The 15,131-nt window shown below is 46.6% G+C and overlaps 1 protein-coding gene across 2 annotated transcripts in view; it reads right to left on the bottom strand.

The window, feature by feature from the left end:
* FBLN1 (fibulin 1) overlaps positions 1-5,793 on the bottom strand; it is a 105,690-nt gene extending 99,897 nt beyond the window's left edge. For both annotated transcript variants that reach the window (XM_005299933.5, XM_005299934.5), the window contains exon 1: positions 4,959-5,793. In XM_005299933.5, coding sequence (XP_005299990.1) covers positions 4,959-5,034 — 76 coding nt within the window. In that variant the 5' untranslated portion in view covers positions 5,035-5,793. The remainder of the gene's footprint in view (positions 1-4,958) is intronic.
* Positions 5,794-15,131: the final 9,338 nt, after the last annotated feature.

Below are 15,131 nucleotides of genomic sequence, written 5' to 3'. Positions count from 1 at the left end.
CACTAACAGCTTACCCTTAGCTCAGCAAAAATAAAGCCATTTATTTTTCCTCCTACACCTTCTCTGCTTGTCCCAATTTCCATTACTGTCAGTAACACAACCTTAAACCAGGGTTCATCTTTCTTTTCGCATATCCAGACCATGTGCACATCCCGCAGTTCATTCCTCCATATCTTGGAGATATGAACTTTCCATTTTATCCCCATAGCTAAAACTCTTGATCATGTCCTGACTATTTTTCATTTTGATTAAAACTTCCTCCTCTGACCTCCTCTATACCTACTTTATTCCCCTTTGGTCCATACATAGCATGGATGTTAAAACTGTCTTCCTCATCTATGATCTGACCATGTCACCGTCCTCTTTGAATCCCTCCATTGACACCACATATCCACTGCATCAAGTTTAAATTTCTTTTTGCCCCTTCATACTGCCCGCAGCCTACTTTACTATGTAAAGCAAAGACCCATATTTTATTTTAGAAACTATTAATACAGATGATGTAGAACAGGTTGATTTTTAACAGGAGTATTTATTAAAAACACATGTGAACCTAATATGAAACTTGCAGTTAATTGGCTAAAGCAAATAAATAAATATCCACCAACCTGTTATCAAATTATGCCTAAAATCTGACAAAGTACAAATATATTGCAGTAACTTGATATGGATTTTCATCTTGGATTTCACAACCATGTTAGATTTCAGTTATACAAATGAAAAACAAGAGTTTACCATGTTGCTATTCTCCGATTACAATAAGATGTCAGGTTTGATTTAAAAAAAAAGTTAATAAAAATTGGAAATTCAATTGAAAACTGTACTTTGGAGACTGCAATCATTTTAGAATTATAGTGTTTATAAAATAACCTTTTAACCACTTCACCCCCGAATTAAGATGAGAAAGCACAGATTTAGGGCTATGTCTACACTGCCCTGCTCTTCAGACTATGGGGTCATGAATAGCACTGCGCACCAAAGCGCCAGACTGTAACGCCTCCGTGTGGATGCTTTGAGCATGAACTAAAAGATTCCTAGTTTGCATTAACATTGTCCTCTTCAAACAGGACTCTGTTAATATGCTCTAGGAACCTTTTAGTTCACCCCATGGGGAAATTACTGCACAACACTTTGGTGCACACTGCTATTCATGCCCCCATAGTCTGAACTTCAGGGCAGCGTAGACATAGCCCTCGTCAGTCCTTTATAAGTTTTACTTCCCCCATACAACTCTTATAAGATTTACTACTGAAAAAAAGCACATGTAAAAATCATAATCTTAAAATAAAAAACTCATTCCATGAAGTCAGTGGAATTTTTTTTATTACAAACTATAAGCTCACACTGACTAGACATTTCCAGATGTTGAGTTATGCTACATTATCTGTGTGTAGTACCAAGACATACCAAAGACCCAGCCTGATGAATTGCTCATTCATTGACTTGACACAATCATGTAAGCACATAATCCATTTTATTCAGTGAGCAGTGGTTTCAAGCAGAGTAAGTTGTAAGTTACAAATAATATATGGTCCTTGCTGTAAAATCTTAGTCACTATTATAGAGTTTCTAAACTTTATATGGTCTCGAATTTTGCAAAGATTTATGCACATGATTAACTTTACACACTAAGAACAAGTCCTGTTGAAGTGGGTGCCTTCTTGTCTTTGCAGAATGGGATCCTTAGTTATGAGAAGTTGCATTACATTTGATTAGGGTTACCATACGTCCTCTTTTTCCCGGACATGTCCGGCTTTTCGGCAGTCAAACCCCTGTCTGGGGGGAATTGCCAAAAAGCCGAACATGTCCAGGAAAATGGCGGCTCTGCTCCTCCCTGACTCTTCGGCTCGGTTTAAGAGCCGGGCTGCCTGAGCGCTACCGGCTTCGGGCAGCCCCCATGCCTCCAGACCCTGCACCCCCAGCCGGGCACTTCCCTCCCGGGCTCCGGCGGCGCAGGGTCCAGAGGCACGGGGGCTGCCCGAAGCCGGTAGCTCTCGGGCAGCCCGGCTCTTAAACAGAGCCGAAGAGTCGGGGAGGAGCAGAGCCACCGCGGCTGGAGGCTCTGCTCCTCTTCGGCTCTGTTTAAGAGCCGGGCTGCCCGAGCACTACCGGCTTTGGGCAGCCCCCGTGCCTCCGGACCCTGCGCCGCCGGAGCCCGGGAGGGAAGTGCCCGGCTGGGGGTGCAGGGTCCGGAGGCATAGGGGCTGCCCAAAGCCCGAGCGCTACCGGCTTCATGGTTTGCCGGGCAGCCTCCAGACCCTGCGCCCCCGGCTGGGCGCTTCCCCTCCCGGGCTCCAGCTGCGCTGGGGAAGCGCCGGCCGGGGGCGCAGGGTCTGGGGGCTGCCCGGCAAACCCTAAAGCCGGTAGCGCTGGGGCAGCCCTTTCCCCGTGGCTGGGAGTGGGAGGGGGCGGAGTTAGGGTGGGGCTAGGGGTGGGGAAATGGGCAGGGCCAGGGCCCGTGGAGGGTCCTCTTTTTTTATTTATTAGATATGGTAACCCTACATTTGATAGCACACACACTAACACCAAGAAGAACAATTAAGAGAAGTGACAGTAACAGGTCCTTGCTCTTGATGTTGACTGTACATATATGCAGAAGATGCAGTTGTATTAGTAATGTGATTATTAGTGTGCATTAAAGCTATTCATGTAAAAAACACCCTAATTGGTCCATTGGCCTGCACAAATAGGTGTTGCTGCAAAGTAATTCATAAAAATGACCTTATTTAATGTTTATATTTATGAAGTTTTAGAACAATCTCTCAGTTGAATTAAGACCAAGATTTCCAAAACGGGAGTTCAATGGAAGGACCTTCAGTCCCTGTTTAGGCACCTAAATCCCATGTTCTGATTTTCAGAAGTGTTTAGTACCCAGGAGCTATCAATGAAGTAAAAGCATTTTTTTTTAAATCAGATGATGCATTTAGATGCCTAAATATGGAGTTAGAAGCCAAATATGAGGGATCCATTTCTGATCATCTTGAGCATATACTATAGTCACAGAAATACTTAGAAAAATATACCAGTAATCAGAAATATAAATTCAGAGATTTTACAAAATTTACTCAGTAGTTGAGGTAAAATGTGCAATGAAGTCATAATGTGAAATTAGTAAACATTTTACAACAGTTGTGCATAATAATTTTAATTATTCACAACAGCCAGTAGAATACATCAAAAGCATGTTTTAAAAAAATTGTGTTCTGTTGTCTGAACAAACTGAAAAAGTACTGTAACTGCTATCTTCGGATTATCACAGTAGATATTGCTTTCCTAGCCTTTTTTTTTTCTCCTCCTTCCCTACTTCTTGGAGGGTGGGGGAGGTGTGGAACTGGCTAATGCCTGTCTTTTTAAAAAGTAAAATCTGTATGAATCGCTGACTGTGATAAGTGCTGTACTACAAGAGAATTTGCAAACCCAATATATTGTGATAGTAACTGATAATTTGCTTGATCGGTTTTTATCTGTCATTATTTGATTATACATTTTACTGGCCAGGGACCATGTCTTTGCATGTGTTTGTACAGCACCTATCATAATGAAACCCCAATTCTGAACGGGCCTCTTGGTGCTGCTGTAATATCAATACTCATATCACTTGTTTGGATTGTTGCGAAGAACTGGCTATTATTACATATAAAGTAACCACTTTGCCACCTTCACACACCTTTGGAATTTTCCATTGAGCTGAACCAAATTAGAGCCTTTCTTCTGTAAGGAAATGATTTGAAGTAATTCATCTTTTGTAATTTAGTTTTCAGTTAATTCAATTGGTCATCTTTCATGAGAATTAATTTTAAAATAAGTGTTGTGTTAAATCAAACCACTCATTTACTGAATGTCAATATATATTTGTTCCCTTTTCAGAGGGTGCTGATTTTAATGTAAGTAAAACCTATGATGTTTCAGGCTTAGAATATTCAAGAAGCTGCTGTGCCTTACCTTTATCAGAGAAAAACGGAGTTTAAAACATATCAAGCAAGAAGGCCTTGATTCTAACCAAGATACTATTTCACAATTCATTGTAATGCTGATTTTAAATGTAGGTGGGCCCAGACATCACTGACCACCCAACATATGTAAATAGCAGTGCCAAGTAAATCATTCATTTAGGGCAGTGGTTCTCAACCTGAGGGTCGTGAGCCCCAGGGAGGTCGCAGGACAGGTTTAGGAGGGTCACAAGTCCAGGGCCAGCGTTAGGGGGTGGCAAGCAGGGCAACTGCCTGGGGCCCCACACCACAGATAAGTTACATGCTTCAGCCCCCCAGGGCGGACAGGCAGGGGCTTTGGCATCAGACTCCTGAAAGGGGTACAGTAGTCTGGACAGGTTGAGAACCACTGATTTAGGGCACAGTATTGCAAGGTTCTGAATGCCCTTGAAACTCACTTTCCCCAGGAATTAAAATTAGAGGGGGTACTGGAATTTTAAGGGTGTGTGTGTGTAAAACAACTACATTGGCAACACTGGATGGCAACACCGGATGTAACAGCTGGCCACTGGGTGGGGAATGGGGGAGTTCAGGGGGTGTGTTTGTGGGGAAATCCCTCAGTCTCCAGGAGCTGCGGGGGCTCAGCACTTATCAATTGAGTTTCCATAGGCCGGTCAGGAGGAACTCCGTAGCTGTTTCACTGGGCCCTTTTAATTTCTTTTGGGTATTTAACCACATTCTTAAAAAAAACACCCTCAAGTCCCTTTCACTCTTTGGGGCGATGGGCTCAGAACACGAGCCAGGATTCCCTGGCTTTACATAGAACAGCATCTCCTTTAAGCCTCCCGTGTTTCAGTTACCTTTCCCCCTGGCCGCCAGGACATGCCCTCCCAGGGCAATCAGTGTCCAGGCCGGGCACTACAGGGACCAGTTTCCCCGTGCCCCACTGGTGCGGACTCCTGGGCCCAGGCTCCCCAGGGAACAGGCTCCTCATGCCCCGGCTGGGGTGTCCGGCCGGCTCGGACCTACCTTGCCCCGCCAGCAAAGGGACCAAGCTGAGGGGTAGGAGCAGCTGCAGCAACCGGGTCCCGCGCAGATTCTCCATCAGCAGCTCCGGGAAGGCAGAGAACGCGGAGCAAAGCGGGGCTCGCCTCTCCTGCAGCGCCCAGCCGGCTCCCCCTTTCCGCTGCTGCTTCTCGTGCTAGCCCAGCAGCCGCCTGAGACCGGTTGGGAAGGACCCCCCACTCAGCGGGCTTCCCGGCGAGGGAATTCACCGCCTGCCCTTTTAATGAGACCGCCTGCAAGGGCTGAGCGGAACAGAGCCGCCACTGGAGCCTGGAGGCAGAGACCCTGCTGTTGCTGGGACCCCCTTCTCTTCTGCGCCAGCTTTGCAAGCTCGGGGAACTTTGCAGACACTGAGTAGGAACCTAGTGGCCAATTGTTTGGTTGGAAGGCATGCAGCAAATTCTCTGGATGCCAAGTGCAGGCGAAACCCGCAAACCGAATGAAATGCAGAAAAATCCAAGAAAACCCCCTGGCCCGGCGGAGGGGGAAGGAGGAGGGTTAAACCTCCGGAGACTCTTTTTCCTCGTCTTTCTACAGATTTTCCTCCAATCACAATGTTGTGAATAAGGAGGATTTAAAAAGCAAAGCACCAGTGATGTTTTCCAAAGTCTCAGTGAAACTCATTGGGGGAAAAAAAAATCAAGGTGACAGTCTTATTTGCAATAAAACTAGTCAGCGCTGTGACATACCGATGCTATCTGTAAAAGGTCTCCTTATCTTGTTTAAACAGGACACACAATCACTGCGATCTTTGGTCAAAGGAAGATCGAGGGTTGACTGAATGCATCAGTGTGGCTATGCAGCAGGGTTGCTGCCAGGATTTTACCAGAGAGCCAATGGCACAGGAAACATGGGGGGAGGGGTTGCTCTCCCACACACTTTGGCCCCATGCCTGCAAACACTTAAGCCTGCCCCAACTTTCCTTACATAAATTGTTGACAGTCAGTGGTCCTGAGATTGGGCCTTAAGAGTGGATCTAGATTCACTCTCCTCGTATCACAAAAGAACTTGGGGGTACAAGTTATTTTATTCTATGCGATTAAAATACAGGTTGTGAACCCCATCTGTACACTAATGAGCACTTAGACAAATACCCACATTAAGTGGGACTATCTGCATTAGTAACTGCTGGCCCGTGTAAAGCATTCACAATGTAACCCTTTACTATCTCTCCTCAACAACGTAGTGACCCTCATGTCCTTGTGGAGAAAGCATTTGAGATACCACTGTTTACAAGTATCCAGGTTGTTTCTGCCCTTTTGTTTCTTCCTTCCCTCCTCCTCCTGTCATTGTCTCTTCACCCTTCTTTCTGTGTTTGTGTCTTGCAAAAGCTTTGCATTTCCCTTATGTCCATATCTACCTTTTTTCCTTCCCCATTTCCCTTTTCCCCTGTCTTCTCTCTCTCTCTTTGTCTCTTCTTTTAGGTCCCAATCCAACTCCCACTGATTTTAATGGCAGTTGGATTGGAAATTTGCAGAGTAGACAAGCAGAAGCCCTTTAGATGTTGGAAAGACTTCAGGGGGCAACTGACTAGGATCATACAAAGCCTTGTCTACACCTTGCACCAGCTGAATTCAAGCAGTGCAAGCCCCCATGTGGGATCTTGGTTCGGTTCAATAGTGGCTTATTTTATTTTACCTTAAATCTGCTCCTAATTGACTTGAAATAAACTGAAATAAACTTGTTATTTTGATTTATAAGTGTGTCCACACAGCCATTTGCACTGGTTTGACTAAGGGCTTGTCTACAGGGGAGTTATTCCTGATTAACTTTGTGTGTGGATGCTTTGATTCTGGAATAAGAGTGCTGTATTCCAAATTAATTTAATCCATGCATGGAGTTAATCAAGAAAGTTAATCTGCTTTAAATTTACACTCTACTTTATTCTAAAATTAACTTTCATGTGTAGACAAGCCCTAAATCAGTTTAAAAATCACACATTAATGGCTTGTCTGTACATAGAGTTCTCTCTGTTTAAGTCCATGTGTGGACACTTATTTCAATTCCTGGCTAAACAGCAGTTCTGGAGAAAAGGACCTGAGGATTACAGTGGACAAGAAACTGGATATTAGTCAACAGTGTGCCCTTGTTGCCAACAAGGCCAACAGCATAGTGGGCTGCATTAATAGGAGCATAACCAGCAGATCAAGTGACATGATTATTCCCCCCCATTTGGCACTGATGAGGCCACATCTGGAGGATTATGTTTCACTAGAAGGGTGGCGAAATACTGGAATGGGTTACCTAGGGAGGTGGTGGAATCTCCATCCTTCAAGGTTTTTAAGGCCCGGCTTGACAGAGCTCTGGCTGGGATGATTTAGTTGGGGTTGGTCCTACTTTGAGCAGGGGGTTGGAGTAGATGACCTCCTGAGGTCTCTTCCAACCCCAGTCTTTTATGATTCTATAACCTAAGCTAGACAGATACAGGGCATTCTTATTCCAGAATAAAAGAGAGTGTCCACAGATAGTGTTAGGCCTGGTCTACACTAGGCGTTTATGTCGAAGTTAGCGCCGTTACATTGAATTAACCCTGCACCCGTCCACACTGCGATGCTATTTAGTTCGACATAGAGGTCTCTTTAATTCGACTTCTGTACTCCTCCCCGACGAGGGGAGTAGCGCTAAATTCGACATGGCCATGTCAAATTAGGCTAGGTGTGGATGGAAATCGACGCTAATAGCTCCGGGAGCTATCCCACAGTGCACCACTCTGTTGACGCTCTGGACAGCAGTACGAGCTTGGATGCTCTGACCAGCCATACAGGAAAAGCCCCGGGAAAATTTGAATTTGAATTCCTTTTCCTGTCTGGCCAGTTTGAATCTCATTTCCTGTCTGGACATCATGGTGAGCTCAGCAGCACTGGCAACGATGCAGAGCTCTCCAGGAGTGATGGCCGTGCAGTCTCTGAATAGAAAGAGGGCCCCAGCATGGACTGATCGGGAAGTCTTGGATCTTATCGCTGTGTGGGGCGATGAGTCCGTGCTTTCCGAGCTGCGCTCCAAGAAATGGAATGCAAAGATCTATGAGAAGATCTCTAAAGACATGTCAGAGAGAGGATACAGCCGGGATGCAACGCAGTGCCGCGTGAAAATCAAGGAGCTGAGACAAGGCTACCAGAAGACCAAAGAGGCAAACGGACGCTCCGGATCCCATCCCCAGACATCCCGTTTCTACGAGGCACTGCATTCCATCCTCGGTGCGGTCGCCACCACTACCCCACCACTGACCGTGGACTCTGAGGATGGGATATTGTCCACGGCCGGTTCCTCGGACATGTTAGGGGACGGGGAAGATGAGGAAGGAGATTAGGAGGACGAGGCAGTCGGCAGCGCTCACAACGCTGATTTCCCCGACAGCCAGGATCTCTTCATCACCCTTACAGAGATCCCCTACCAACCGTCCCCAGCCATTACCCCGGACACAGAATCTGGGGAAGGATCAGCCAGTAAGTGTTGTAAACATCTAAACATTTATTTTTAACAGAACAGGAATATTAACAATTAAAAGAATGGGTTGTTCATGATTACTGTGCCCTAGGCGCTTAACGGTTCAGTCATGGGCAGTGCAAGTTTTGAAAAAAAATCTAGCAATGTCCGGTTTTGCGTGATTGTCCTGCCCAAGCCGCTCTACTGTTTAGTCCCTGCTACTGCAGCTACAGTAAAATGCAGTCTATATGTCCGGGGATAGAGCAGTAATCCTCCTGGGACATCTCGATGAAGCTCTCCTGGAGGTAATTGGAAAGCCGTTGCATGAGGTTCCTGGGGAGAGCGGCCTTATTGGGTCCTCCGTAGTACGACACGTTGCCGCGCCACGAGACAATCAAGTACTCGGGAATCATTGCTCTGCACAGCAGGGCGGCATACGGCCCTGGTCTTTGGAGGCTTTCCCGGAGCATTCTCTCTTTCTCGCTGTCAGAGATCCTCATCAGGGTGATGTCGCTCATGGTGACCTGCTTTGAATTAGGTAGGGGAATGTTAGTGTTGGGACTGTTTGCTCGTTCCTTTACAGAACTGTACCGCTGGTTTGCAGCCACGCGGTGGAGGCGGGAGAGGGGCAGCCTACAGGGATCGTTCCCGGGGACAGCCGCGAGGGGGTGGGACAGGGGCAGAGTTCCCGCTTGCCGGATTGCTGGCAGCAGGGACTGACATTGCTTTCAATGTGAAATGAGGCCAGTGGTAATATAAAAGTTTTAAACTGCCACAAGTCTATGGCTTACCATGTCTGCCTGCAACAGAAATTCCGTTGTGCTGCCCCGCTTCTCAAAAGTGCTGTGCAAGACCCCAGGCACTGAATGCGAAGGCCGAGAATTCGACCTTGTGCTGAGTGCGCATGTGATAGGTGCTGTGCATGGTCTTGTTCACAGAGAAAGATTATGTTCTTTGTTCACAACTACATTTATCTTTCTGAGGAATTCACTCCCTTTTTCCCATTTCCACAGCCCCATCTGCGACTGTCTCACAACCTAGCCTGACATCACACTCCCAGAGGCTAGCGCGGATTAGGCGTAGGAAGAAGAGGACACGGGAGGACATGTTCTCTGAGCTTATGGCCTGCTCCCGAGCCCAGGCAGCACAGCAGACCCAGTGGCGGGAGAACTTGTCCCAAATGCACCGAGCAAACATGGATCGGGAGGAGAGGTGGCGGCAGGAAGACCAGCAGGCGACTCAAACGCTGCTTGGACTACTGAGGGAGCAAACAGACACGCTCCGCCACCTTGTGGATGTTCTGCAGGAACGGAGGCAGGAGAACAGAGCCCCGCTGCAGTCTATCTGTAACCGCCCTCCCCCGCCACCAAGTCCCATACCCACCTCACCCAAAGTCCAAAGAAGGAGAGGCGGCAGAGTCCGTGCTAACTCTCACTCCACCCCTGCAGAGAGCTCTAGTAGCAGAAAGCTCTCATTCCCCAAAATTTGACAAGTTCTTTCCTTCCCGCCTGACACAAGCCCCCGTCCAAGTTTCACCTCCCAGTTCCATGTGTAGTTGATAATAAAAAATACGTTTCTGTTAACTACTGTTTCCATCATGTTCTTTTGGAGGAGGAGGGGAAAGGGGGGTGGTAATTGGACAGGACAGTCACCTTTGGCAGAGTACATAGGCGGGGGTAGGTACAGCAGCAGGGCACATACACAGTGCAGTGATGCAGTGACTAGTTACCCTGGTTAGTCTGGGAGGTTGTTTTCATGTTATGTGGTGGGGGGTGGGTTGCTCTGTGACTTTGTGGCGGGGGAGGGCAGTTACAGATCTTAAGCGGCGGTCCTTATGCAGGATCACAGAGCCACGCAGCAGGGGATCTGTAACCGTCCTCCCCCTGCCACAAAGTCACATAGCCCCCCCATACACACAGTCCCAATCAGGAGGGGTGACAGGCGCCGTTGAAACAACCATCCCACCACAGCGGAGCCTGTCAATCCTTGAGTTTAGAAGCTTCATTTGCGTCACTACACTACACCCGCTCCGCACCACAGTCTGCGTCCCAGTTTTAAAAAATTCCCGCGAAAACAGTAGTAAAGAAAATGGTGTGCATTAACAAAGTAGAACTATTTTTATTTCGAAACGTGTGTTGGAAGGGGGGTGAAGGGGGTATGTAACTGGATAGGATAGTCAACATTAACTGGGTAAAGAAACGGGGGCAGGTTCAGCTTCTCTGTACACAAACTTTAAAGTCACAGGTTACCCTGCTCACTCAGGAACTTAGCTTTCAAAGCCTCCCGGATGCACAGCGCGTGCCGCTGGTCTCTTCTAATCGCCCGGCTGTCTGGCTGTGCGTAATCAGCAGCCAGGCTATTTTCCTCAACCTCCCACCCCGCCATAAAGGTCTCCCCCTTGCTCTCACAGAGATTGTGGAGCACACAGCAAGCTGCTATAACAATGGGGATATTGGTTTCGCTGAGATCACAGCGAGTCAGTAAGCTTCTCCATCTCCCCTTGAGACGGCCAAAAGCACACTCCACCACCATTCTGCACTTGCTCAGCCGGTAGTTGAAGAGTTCTTTTTCAGTGTCCAGGGCGCCAGTATAGGGCTTCATGAGCCAGGGCATTAGCGGGTAGGCTGGGTCCCCGAGGATGACTATAGGCATCTCCACATCCCCAACAGTTATTTTGTGGTCCGGGAAGTAAATACCTTGCTGCAGCCATCTAAACAGACCAGAGTTCCTGAAAACACGAGCGTCATGAACCTTGCCCGGCCATCCCACGTAGATGTTGGTAAAACGTCCCCTGTGGTCCACCAGTGCTTGCAGAACCATGGAAAAGTAGCCCTTTCTGTTAATGTACTGGCTGGCCTGGTGGTCCGGTGCCAGGATAGGGATGTGAGTTCCATCTATGGCCCCACCGCAGTTTGGGAATCCCATCGCTGCGAAGCCATCTATGATCGCCTCCACGTTTCCCAGGGTCACTACCTTTGGCAGCAGTACATCAACGATTGCCTTGGCTACTTGCATCACAACAACTCCCACGGTAGATTTGCCCACCCCAAACTGGTTCGCGACTGACCGGTAGCTGTCTGGCGTTGCAAGCTTCCAGAGGGCTATGGCCACTCGCTTCTGGACAGTCAGGGCAGCTCGCAACCGGGTGTCATTGCGCTTCAGGGCAGGGGACAGCAACTCACAAAGTTCAAGGAAAGTTCCCTTCCGCATGCGAAACTTTCGCAGCCACTGGGATTCATCCCAGACCTGCAGCACTATGCGGTCCCACCACTCAGTGCTTGTTTCCCGTGCCCAGAATCGCCGTTCCACGCCATCAGCATGACCCATTGCCACCGTGATGTCCTCGGCACTGGGTCCCGTGCTTTCTGAGAGGTCTGTGCTACTCTCAGACTTCAGGCCCTCACCGCGGTGCCGTAGCCTCCTCACCTGACTTATCTGCATCTGCCTCAGGGAAAGGTGTATGATAAGCTGCGAGGCGTTGAGAGCGGCCACAACTGCAGCGATGGTCGCAGCGTGCTCCATGCTCGCAGTGCTGTGGCATCCGCGCTGTCACTGACTGGAAAAGTGCGTGAACTGATTTCCCACCGGCGCTTTCAGGGAGGGAGGGTGGGAGTGATTGACGGATGACAGTTACCCAAAAGCACCCTGGACACATTTTTTTACCCAGAAGGCTTTTGCGGCTACACCCAGAATTCCAATGGGCAGCGGGGACTGCGGGAACTGTGGGATAGCTGACCACAGTGCACCGCTTCGAATGTCGACGCTTTCACCGTTAGTGTGGACTCACAAAGTCGAATTACTGTCCTTAGTGTGGACACACACGTTCAACTTTGCAATATCGATTCCAAAAATTCGATTTAAGTAAAATCGAACTATTCTCGTAGTGTAGACATGGCCTTAGTTAACCCTAACTCCATGTGTAGAGAAGCCCACAATTAAACCGGTGCAACTCTGCACAGAGGCAAGCTCCAACTCTCAGTAATTTCCCATTGTGACTACATGTAAAACATTTCTGCACTGGTGAGCTTTGGCCACTGTAACTGGCCAGTTGTCCGCTGCCCAAAACAAGCCCAGGTGGCAAATATTGGGTTGAAGCCCCATCGTGTATAAAAACTGGAAGGAATTTTTGTATTGATAGGTGTGTTCACTTACCTAGTTACAAAATTAATTGACAGATCATTTGGGAAGAGTTCACTACAATACAAATTGGCAAGCATGCTTTTTATATCTGGAATCTATTATCCTTTCCTCACTTTGTGATGAAGAGAAAAAAACTGTTTAATTAAATTGCAAAGTAATATATTCAAAAGTTGCCTGCCCTTCTAAACATACGTGGAAAATATTTTGCTCCCTTCTACTACAATCTGTTTACCAGCAGTGAAGAGAATTAATGTAACAGTTTAAGTAATATTTCTTGAAAACCTCACATCAGGTATGGTCATTTGGAGATTAACGAATAGTTTTCTCCTTTTAGAATGCTCCTAATAATTTTCATAGACATTCCCAGCATAAATTGGCACGGTCACCTACAATCAGATTCAGTGGCCCCAAGCACATATGCTTCTAATTATTGACCCCAAGTTTCTTAGTGAACCTGAACTGTGCACTTAGGGCCTGCTCCATAGCCCATGGAAAGACTTCCGTTGACTACAGTGAGCTCTGGATCAGGCTCGTACTAACTGTAGGACATAAAGACCTATGAGAGAGAAATGTTTTGAATAACTGTAAAGATTCTTAGGCTCAACATTTGATCTAATTTTTTTTTTGCATCTGTTTGCAAAGTCCCTGTAATCCTTTGTGTATTTTTAAACTGTTTACAAACAAATGCTTTAGAAGAACAAACATAACTGCTCAGTAAGGCTGAGCTGCTGCAAATGTCACTACAACAAGCCATTATACAATCTGATGGAAAAATCTTGCCCATTTTACATTCCCAAGAGACTTATTATGAAAAGATACATAATGATGTGTACTTGAATTACAAACATAAATAATTCAACACATCCTAACAAATTCATAGCCATCTAGCAGCATCACATTTATCATTATCACCTGCACATTGTGGCCATGGAGAATTTCATGGCGACAGTAGCGATAGAACTCAGAACGTGCCTGTGCAAGGGCATAGGTCCTAACCACCTGAGGTAACGCAGTATCTCAGTTTGTGGTTAGTAGTATTAGACCTATTTCAATACAAAGTTGAATCTGTCCAACAGCAGCAACTGCATGTGTACACACAAAGGTTACAGAGGTTACCCACAACTGCTAAAGGGCAGACCCCTGTGGCTGCTACTCCAGTTTATGAGGTGAGAATATTGTCTACACCCCCACCATACCATTTGCCACAGTACACCGTGTGCTAGAAGCACATAGAAGGCGCCTCGCCTGGCCTGTCTGTCGTCCAAGGAGCCAGTACTAAGACCCCATCTTACCAAGGGAAGAAGGTTCCAGAGCAGATGCTTCCCTGCTGTCCCTCCTCCCCATTCACACATTGCCTCAAAATGGGGCTTAAGTGGTTCAGTGGGCATTGCCTTCACCTTTTGCACCAGAATGAATTTCACAGTGCCCAAATCAACAGTTATCAAAGTAACGAGGAGTCCTTGTGGCACCTTAGAGACTAAAAAAAATTTATTTGGGCATAAGTTTTTGTGGGCTAAACCCACTTCATCAGATGCATGGAGTGAAAAATAGAGTACGCAGTGTATATATATATATATATATATATATATATATATATTTTACAACACACAAAAAGATGGGAGTTGCCTTACCAAGTGGGGGGGGGGGGGGGGTCAGTGCTAACGAGGCCAATTCAATCAAGGTGGAAGTGGCCAATTCCCAACAGTTGAGAAGAAGGGGTGAATATCAGAGGGAAAATTACTTTTTGTAGTGTTCCAGCCACTCCCTGTCTTTATTCAGGCCTAATTTGATGGTGTCCAGTTTGCAAATTAATTCCAGTTCTAGTTTCTCATTAAAGTCTGTTTTTGAAGGTTTTTTTTGTTGAAGAATGGCCACTTTTAAGTCTGTTATTGAGTGTCCAGGGAGATTGAAGTGCCCTCCTACTGGTTTTTGAATATTACAATTCATGATGTCTGATTTGTGTCCATTTATTCTTTTGCATAGAGACTGTCTGGTTTGGCCAATATGCATGGCAGAGGGGCATTGCTGGCACATATCACATTGGTAGATGTGCAGGTGAATGAGCCCCTGATGGCACGGCTGATGTATTTAGGTCCTATGATTGTGTCCCTCGAATAGATATGCGGACAGAGTTGGTAACGGGGTTTGTTGCAGGGACTGGTCCCTGGGTTAGTGTTTTTGCTGTGTAGTGTGTAGTTGCCAGTCCTCGCTTACAGATAGCCCTCCAACCTGAAGCAAAGACTCACCAGCAACTATATTTGATTGTTTTCCTTTCCCCCCACCCTTTATATACACTACTTATTTCCTTAGATTGTAAGATCTTTGGGACCAGGACCATGCCTTCCTGTATTGCCCCACTTCTACAAACACATGAGAATAATTATACACAAAAGGGGCTTGTGTTTGTGTAACTCCTAGCACAATCCTGACTGGGGCTTCCAGGCACCTCTATAATGCAAATAAAACAATAGGTTAATGAGATTTCTAAAATGGAAAATCAAAAAATGAACATATATTCTAGCATAGTTTTACTCAAAATGTGTGTCCTCTGAGATGTACCAGCTGCCAAAG

This window comes from Chrysemys picta, chromosome 1, assembly GCF_011386835.1.
Source record: "Chrysemys picta bellii isolate R12L10 chromosome 1, ASM1138683v2, whole genome shotgun sequence".
Taxonomy (NCBI): Eukaryota; Metazoa; Chordata; order Testudines; family Emydidae; genus Chrysemys; species Chrysemys picta.
The sequence above is the reverse complement of the archived record's forward strand: the minus strand, read 5'-3'. Positions and strand labels throughout refer to the sequence as shown.